General features: G+C 35.2%; 1 protein-coding gene across 2 annotated transcripts; it reads right to left on the bottom strand.

Annotated features, from left to right (window-relative positions):
* Positions 1 to 253: 253 nt before the first annotated feature.
* LOC110607211 lies at positions 254 to 8,597 on the bottom strand. Of its 2 annotated transcripts, none has more exons than XM_021746288.2 (2): positions 8,375 to 8,597; positions 254 to 1,824 (listed from the first exon to the last, which is right to left on the bottom strand). In XM_021746288.2, the coding sequence occupies exon 2, from the start codon at positions 1,072 to 1,074 to the stop codon at positions 535 to 537; it is 540 nt and encodes a 179-aa protein (XP_021601980.1). In that variant the 5' UTR covers positions 1,075 to 1,824; positions 8,375 to 8,597; the 3' UTR covers positions 254 to 534. The 2 variants fall into 2 exon arrangements, with proteins under 2 accessions (XP_021601980.1, XP_021601979.1); XM_021746287.2 differs by having other exon boundaries at positions 254 to 1,728.
* Between the last annotated feature and the right edge of the window lie 650 nt (positions 8,598 to 9,247).

Raw genomic sequence — 9,247 nt, 5'->3', positions numbered from 1 at the left:
AAAATAATAATCATAGGTGTAGTGTGTGCATTTTAAAAATTACTCCCCCTTAATATGCTCCCCCTGTCAAAAAATACTTTATGCCATATTTAAAAAGTGAGAAGACACATAAGGGAGGTTTTGACTCAATGCAATGAGATGCAATGGATCCTATATGAATGAATGAGTTCCAACAAAAAAAGTATCTCAAGAAGAGCTATAATTATGCACAATAATCATGAGTCAAATAGATATCAATGTATCAACATCCATAAAACCAAAAGATATCAATGTATCAATCTCCATAAAACCAAAAGATATCAATGTATCAACATCCATAAAACCAAAAGAGTACCATTATACCATTCTCTCCCTTTTGACATCATCAAAAATAAAAAATATTACAATACCAAAAGAAGAGAAAAAAAATGAGAGTAACTAAATAAACAAAGAAAATCACTGAGGAGGCTGAGGAGGTGGCACTCCAGATGACTGCTGAAGAAGGTGCAAAATCTGGCTCTGCTGCTCGATCAGGGTCTGCTGCTGGTCTGTAAGTCATGCTAACTGCTGCTCCATCTGAGTCTGGCGATCAGATATCTGAGTCTGGTGATCAGATATCTGAGCAACCTGCAGCTCCAGACGACCCATGGCATCATACAGATCAGATGCAGTCCGTGAAGATGTACCCTGCTCGGTGGACCGCCCGGTACTAGCATCGCCTCGGGGAGCTCGCTCTGTCTCAAGATCAGTAGGAGAAGCATCATCTGACTCCTCATCAGAACCATCATGTGCCTGTGCTGCTGCATGTGCTGCTCTGCGGGCTGCAAAATCTCTCCTAGAATTATAAAATTCATTGCCTCTCCTAGTCAAACCCATGTGGTGGAGGGTAGCCTCAGTGTAGGGGGTGTACTCACTAGACAAAGGTAAGGCCGACTCGGTACCTGGGTCAACCCCTAGGGCTCGGAGAAGAAGAGTAAGATGACGACCAAAGGGGAGACATCCCCTACTCAGCCTAAGAGAGTCAGCTATAGTGTGAATCATTATATGGGGCAGGTTAAGGGCTCGACCCTCTAGCAGACAGGATACTACAAACATGTCAGAATAGGATAAAGCAGTCCTATGACCTGCTCTAGGGAGAACCTCATAGGTGACTATGTGGTGAACAACTTTAAGGAGAGTGGTGAGGTCACAGGCCTTAAGCCTAGAGGGCTCCTCACGATCTACGTCTCCTGAAATAATCCTAGTCTGGTGAAGGGAAGAGGCCTCACCAGTGATCCACTTATGAGTGGTGGAGACAACAGCCCCAGAGTTGGAGACACCTAGATGCCGAGCAATGATGTCAGGAGTGAGGAAAACTCTCTGACCATTTACAAAACTGACCAGGTGGGGGGAGTGTGACGGGTAAAGGTGTGTAGGTTTGCATAGAACTCCCTAACAATCCTAGGATGGGTGTCTGATTGAGTGATAAGAAGGTGCTCCCAACCCTGGACTCTGAAGGGCTGAAGGAATCCCTGAGAGCGAAAGAACTGAACACTATTAGCATGAATTGTTCTCCCAGGATGAACAAACCTGAGAGAAAAAGGCTGAAAAGCTGGATCCTCCTCTCTAACTACAGGAAACTCAAAGGGGGGAGAGGCAGGAGGGTCTTGGGAGGGGGACCTAGGAGCCTCAGACTGTCTACTGGATTGACCTCTAAAGTATGGGTGTCTACGGGCTATGGATTTTCTACACATTTTACCCAAACAACAGCTACAGAGGCAAATGAAAAAAGAGAAAGAAAAAAAATTAACTATAAGCAACAAGGCACAAGACAGCAACAAGACTCAGCCCATAAACAGGACAAACCTGTTAACAGTTATTACACCAAAACCATATTCAGAAAAAGAAGTCCAAAAGAAACCTAAGTATGATTTGCATCATAAAAAATTGTAAAAACAAACCAAACAAATAACCCAGCTAACAACATGTATTATAAAGATAGATACAAACAAAAAAAATATATATATATATATATATATACCCAGCTAACAGAGAGCAAAAAAATAGGCAGAGTATATATATATAAACAGCTATCAATAGCCCAGCTAACAAGCTAACAGAGAGCAACAAAACACAAAAAAAAAAGGCAGTTTAAAGATGGATACACAGCTATCAATAACCCAGCTAACAGAGAGCTAAAAAAAACAGGCATTGATATATATATATACTCAGCTAACAAGTTATTACACTATGCCCACATTCAAAACCAGAACAAAAAAAAAAAAAAAACTGAGAGCTTCCTAATATGCAAAAACACAAACTAATTGGTAAAACAAAACCAACCAAATAAAACAACCCAGCTAACAGTATGTACATATTAACAGAGCAAGCAAAAAATAACAGGCAGTTTTATAAAAATACAACTATCAATAAAATAACCCCGCTATCAACAAGTTCATCAAATACACAACCCTAGACATATCAGAGAGCTAAAGACAAGATTAAACAAACAGAAAATAAATCAAAAACGCATAAAAAGAGAGAGAAAACAGAAAACTTACCCAAATAGAAAAAACTCGAAATTGGTTCTTTGAGAAGAAAAAAAAATGTGTTTTTCGGCGTTTAAGAGAAGAAAAAGACGAAAAAGGAAGGTTTTGGGGAAAAAATTGGCTTGGATCAGCCGATTTTCGAAGAGGAAGATGAAGAGAGCTTCGGGGAGAGAGAGAGAGAGCTTCGGCGAGAGGGAAAGGGCGCGCGAGGAAGACAATGAACTGTCGCGGGGGGTTTTTAAGGGACGCGCATTTTCGGCGGCCGAACTAATCTTCGGCGGCCGAAACTGAGCACGTTTAGGAGGCCGAACTTAAACTTCAGCGGCCGAACTTCACAATGTTCGGCGGCCGAATAAAATGTTAGGCGGCCGAAAAAGAGAAAAGAAAAAGACAGAAAATTTCCCGCTTTTATATTGCCCTTGAAATTGAAGGTTAGGGGGCTGAAAATGCCTCCGAACCTGAAATTTTTGGGCTTCCCCCTCCCTTTTTTTGTTTAACAAAAATTAAAACTAAATCAAACAATTTTGACATGCTTCCAAAAAGATACTCAAAGAAAAATATACACTCAACAAGCAACACCATCTAGCATTCCCAATTCCCTTTTAATGAAGTTAAATCTTTCTTCATTTAAAGGTTTAGTGAAAATATCAGCTAGTTGGTTGTTTGTGTCCACAAATTCAAGAACAACATCACCATTTAACACATGATCACGAATGAAATGATGTCTAATGTCAATATGCTTAGTTCTAGAGTGTTGAATGGGGTTCTTGGTTAGATTGATTGCACTTGTATTATCACATTTAATAGGAATGTGATCAAGAGATACTTCAAAATCTATTAATTGAAATTGACAATGCATAAATTGACAAAAGAAAAAATTACATTCTGATCCCTTTCTTGTGGTATGCTTCCAAATTTGACACTTTTCATTCTTGATACTGAAGCAATCTTATTTATTTTAATAAGGGACCTACAAGCTCAACACAAACACTTTTGAAGACAATTAGTAGCACACTAATTGTTTATTAATCATCAAAACAAGGATTAGAACATTTAGGTCCAACAATTGAACCATGAGATAAAACTCCTTAAAGACTCGCCCTTTTCTTAGTCGATCTTCTGCGAGTCAGAGAGTTTTTTTAGGAAGTATACAAGTGATAAACCTATATTTAAATAATGTAGTGAATTGTATAAAATTCTGAATTAAACCTAGACTTAGATGTTAGTATCATTTCTAAGCCAAACCTGTGAGTATTGATGAAAACACTCGGTACAACACAAAGTCATTAACATCCTAAAACTGTATGATCATTCTAAAGATCACTAAGTGACTTCTGGGATCTGTTGTTACATCATATTTGTCTAAGTTAAGCAACTTGAACTTGGTCCAGAATGTTTCTACTAAAATTTCTTCCGAAAGAGATGAGGCGCCACCCAAGCCAAAATCCTTCTCTTGCTTCTTCTGGTACCTTTGAAGAGTCTTTACCAATTTTCAGTCGATATCTTTTGGAGCATCATCTGACTCATCTACTTTGAACTCGGCCTTTCCTTTGGATCACCTCTTGACTGCCTCTGTCCGAGTTCTCAGAGTGTCAACGGAGGCTTCCTCCCTTCCTTTGGGAGCCGTGACTGACACCTCTCCCTAAGTCTTATATTACTCGAGAGTAACCTGTAACTTTTGGATGTATTAGATCAATTGCTCGTTGTTTAGATTGTTTAGATTATTGAGATCTGTTTCATTAACTATTGAGGGTGTGTTTTATCCACTACCATGGGTGGAAAAAATGATAGCGCCCTTATTGATAGCAACTTTAGTAGAAGCTCGTGAACCACCGGCCATTTCGAGGGAAAGAAAAGATAAATTTTTTTTAAGAGAAAAAGAATAAGAGACCGACTTTAATCCAGGTGAACATAAAGAATTCAAAGGATTCCCAACAACAGAATAAAATGATGTGACCAAAAAGAGTGTTATCTTGTGATTGGCTAAACCTGCAAGAAAGAGGACGCGAGGGGGTTGATGCCTACGACGACCACTCCAACGCTCAAGTTAGTAAACTGAATAATAAAACGAATGTAGAACTTAAAAGTAATTGTCTAAGAGAATTGCATACTTTTGCCTTTATGATCATTAGCTTTTATATTGTAAGAGGATGACGTTAAATATAACATTTTCTAATAATTCGACGATAATGTGACCGATTATTTGATAAGAGATCTCAACAGTTTAACTAGTTGATGATCCTATAATTACAGGTATAACGAGAATATGTTGGATTGTGTCTGAAAACGGTAACTTCATGTAAAAGCTCAAAGGAGGGCGAGTTTTTTATAGAGAACCAAGTGTAACAGTATTTGAGTATTCTTTTTCTTGAGCGTTCTTTTTCTTGAGCGTGACCATGCATTCGATTATTAGACTTTTGCCACGTAAACTTATTTTACAGTGACAACTCATAACTCATTTTAGATAATTATTATGTAACATTAACATTAAATCGTAATATAGTTTCCATTTCTATCTATTTCTAAAAATTAAAAGACTTATTTATCCAATTCTAAAATTTGAAGGGCATATGCATTCTTTTGATTTATGTTAAAAAATTAAAAGACTTATTTAGCTTAATTTAATAATTGAACAGCTTATTTTGACCAAAAAAAAAAAAGTTTTAAGACTTATATAACTATCCGCTAATATTTTAAAAGTCAAAATAAGCATTTTTCCTATAAATTATTGGCATGTAATTTTCTTTTAAAAAGTTATAATCATTTTTAATTTTATTTATTTTCTATTTATTGGAGTTTATAACTAGTTTAAAGTTTTATAACTTACTTTTTAAGATGATATTATATATTTTTATTTTATTTTCATTGATTTTATTTTAAAATGAAAAATATTCTATTTTACTTTATTTTAATTACATTCAAACACTACTTAATGTTATTGATTTTTATTATATAGGTTGATATTATATTTATTTTTTTGCTTTTGGGATTACTGTTAAATTTGGACCAGACTTGACTCACCCAAAAACTAATCTAAGGGGAGGAGTGCCTGAAATCCTTACAAGGGACACGTTGCCCCTATTCCAAACTGATGTGGGATTTAACACACCCTCACGCCTCCCTCACGCCTAAGACTACACTAGAACATAACACATTTACGCGGGAAGACTAACATCAATAGGGAGGCTCGGATACTAAATTAAATTTAATAAGGTCTAACTCATTCTAAAAACTAGTTCAAAGGAAGGAGTACCTAAAACTCTTATAAGGGCACATTACCTATCCCAAACCGACGTGAGATTCAACTACAACAAAAGGTAGAAATTTAAGGTCATCATGGTGGTCAGTTGAAGATATCGGGGTATGACAACTTAGAATTTATAATGGAAGGAAGAACAATCAAAGGGAAGGTCCAGCCAATCAGCTGCAGGCGAGGATGATTAAAGAGGCATGCAAATCAGTTTGTTAGATGGGATAAACTCCAATTTGTTACAAGAGGATAGAAGAGGGGTTATCAACTGATGATAAGGGCAATCATGGTAGCATCCAAATAGAGAAGAAGGGAAAATAATTAGACAAGCTTTTATGATATGGAGTTCTGACGGCGTGTTGCCTGGGAGAAGTGATTTTGGTCCCACTATCTATTTTCTGTCCTTTGAGCCATTGAGCATACTTTCTCTTGTTTGTTTTCTATTTTTACTTTGGGAAATACTGTAATGATTGGCTGTATGGATTTCATTCCAACATTAATAAAACATTTTTCAATTTCCTTTCATCAAGATCTGTTTGCCCTTCCTAACTCCATCATGTTCATATGCTACCTAATACTTTTTTTTTCCTATTTCCTATATCAATTATGGCTACCTTTATAAAAGATACCATCTCTATGAAAGAGCAGAATGATTCTTCTGTTAAACAGAAACAAAGGGTAATTTCTTACCATTCTGCTTACTGTACTCAATTATATAAGAAATCAGAGTTAGCTTACTCTTCAAAATAATTTAGCAATGGATATAGATTCATTAAAGATAATGTGCACATACCACCCAAAAAACTGATGTTAGTATAAATAAACAACATCTCTTGAAAAGCAAAAGCAACTAACTAGAGGAGTTGTAAATATTGTCAGATGATATACCTTAAAATACGAATAACTCAACAAATCAAAGAATCATCCAGCCATTAATCGGTGTTCATTGTTAAAATATCACTTCACGTTTACACCTTAGTATCTTCAGAACAATTTTGTAGTTATCTCCAAATACGATCTTCACTATGCGATAAAAGTAGTTACTAATCAGTAGTGGTTGCATTTGCAGAAAATCCCTTACCAATAAGTTGCAATGCTTTTGGTATAATCTCCTGCCTGAGAAATAGTTATAAAATACCAACAACCATTTGGTAAATATCCACCCTCTTTCATTCCTGTAAACACCTTGCATGCTTCATCCAATAATCCTTCACTGCAAAATCCTTTTATCATTGTACTATATGTATAAGCATGAGGCAGTAAACCATTTTCAAAAATCCTAGACCATAGTTTTTTGGCATCATTAAGCTTCCTAGCTCTACACATGAGGTTTCAATCAACTCTTTTCCATCACTTTAAATAGTGCGAGTGATGTCACAAAGATCTCCCTATTTGCATAAGCCATGAAGCAAAATGGAGCAAGTTATTCTACCCGGTGACCTTGAGAACATATGTAGTTGAAAACCTCTAGTGCAGTTTGAGACCTCCCCTCTCGACAAGCCATATATAAGAGTATTATGAGTAACAGTATTGGGAACTAAACCGTATAAGACATTTCATCAAAAAGTTCCTTTCCTTCATCAATCAATTTGTTCTCACAATATCCATTGATGTCGTAGCTAATGATATTAGCTATGCCATTGCTTACCATTTGATCAAATACTTTTCTAGCTTCAATCATTTGGCTATGCAAACAATATCCATCCATCAACGAATTGTAAGTACCATATCGGGCTCAATGCTCCATTTAACCATCATACCAAAAAAGGCTTGAACCTTTGAAACCATTCCTTCCTTAAACAAAGTGCCAATCAATATATTTAAGGTATAAACATTTGGTCATATATTCTGCCACACCATTTCATTCAGCAAGGCAATTGCTCAAATCAATTTACCTAAATTGCAGGGACCCAGAATTACGCATGTGTAAGTGATAACGTTAGGTGAAACACCTTTGTTCTTCATTTTAGAGAAGAGGTCTAAAGCATTAGCATCAAGCTGATTGCAAAGAGCATCAATGATTCTAGAGTATGTAACAACATTTGGCTCACAACCTCTCTCGACCATTCCCTTTAGCAACCCAATAGCGAAATTTGTTTTTCCACATTTACAAAGAGCATTTACTATCACATTGTAAGTAGTATATCAGATTGATAACCTCTAGCAACCATCTCATTGAAAGGTCTACTGCTCTATTGATTTTAGATTTTAGAGAGCCCACAATGAAGGTAGCAAATGTCACAATGTTGGGCTCTAATCCATGTTTGAGGTTTTTTTCAAAATTGAGAAGCCAAAATTCACAAGGTGTAATCAGCAGAAGCATTAAACAAGTATCGTGTGAGATACCTAGAGATTCAATTTTTCTGGACAAAGAAAGTACTGTGTGATAATGTTTCATTCTGATAAGAGCATATACAAATAGAGAAAAAGTTTAGCAATAGAAGGCAAGGATGCATAAGAATGATGTGATTAAAGCAAGCTATAGCATCATCAACGTCTCTAAAAGAAGCAGTATAGCATTTAGATCTCAAGCCATCTTTATGAGTGTGAGTTGAATAACAAGAATTGAAAGATTGAATAGATCTGGTAAATAATAAGGTTGGAGAATGAAACTTACCCATTTCTTTTTGCAGTTGAAAATGGAAGCAAGGAAGGGTATCCATCTCTCTTTGCAGTTGAAAATGGAAGCAAGGAATGGTACCCATCTCTCTTTGCAGTTGAAAATGGAAGCTCCTTCAAGTGCTTGTGAAAATGCTTGGAGGCGTCGTTATCATAATCATCGATCTTTCTGAGAGTATATTCTGTTTTCCTGGTAATTTTATAGAAATCCCCAGGCTTGGACTAGGGTTTTTAAATTGGACGGAACTTCTTGACCAGAATGGAAAAGGAGCCAATAGCTTAATGACGCGTAGCTTTTTAATTGTAAAATTGTTTAAATGAGAAAAAAAATGAGAATTATCAAAATTTAAATGAAAAAATTATAAAAATTAACAAGTACCGGGTTTATTATTAAAAAAATGTTTTTTAAAAAATAATTTATTAAATTAATGTAAATTTTAAACTATTTACTAAAATAATATGGTAAGTACTCTGTCAAATAACAGTTTTTTGAAATAATAGAAAACGCCAATACCATTGACCTTTTCTCAAACTTATGATCGAACAAGAAAATGCTAATTGAGTTGGCGATTTCTTATTCATGAAAAATGCTGTCAAATATGAAAACATTAGTAGGTAAATTACAATTAAGTTTCTATATTTTATTAAAAATTAATTAATTTATACTCAATTAAATCGTTTGTATATTCATTTAAAAATTAAACCCTTTAATTTTTAAAGAATCAATTTATTTAGACTTTTAGATCAAAATTAATTAACTAATTAGTTCTTATTTTTTACAATACAATCGCCATTATAGATTTTATTTAAAATAAAGAAATAATATAGTTAATTAATATTATTAAACTTGATAAAAAAAATTAATAAACTA

The sequence above is a fragment of the Manihot esculenta genome, chromosome 12 (genome assembly GCF_001659605.2).
Source record: "Manihot esculenta cultivar AM560-2 chromosome 12, M.esculenta_v8, whole genome shotgun sequence".
In the NCBI taxonomy this organism is placed as follows: domain Eukaryota; kingdom Viridiplantae; phylum Streptophyta; class Magnoliopsida; order Malpighiales; family Euphorbiaceae; genus Manihot; species Manihot esculenta.
Note: the sequence above shows the minus strand (reverse complement) of the source record. Positions and strands in the feature narration are given on the sequence as shown.

What these genes read in the sequence shown, in the direction of transcription:
- LOC110607211 (XM_021746288.2), bottom strand. Translation starts at nt 1,074, where the DNA reads ATGTTTGTAGTATCCTGTCTGCTAGAGGGTCGAGCCCTTAACCTGCCC.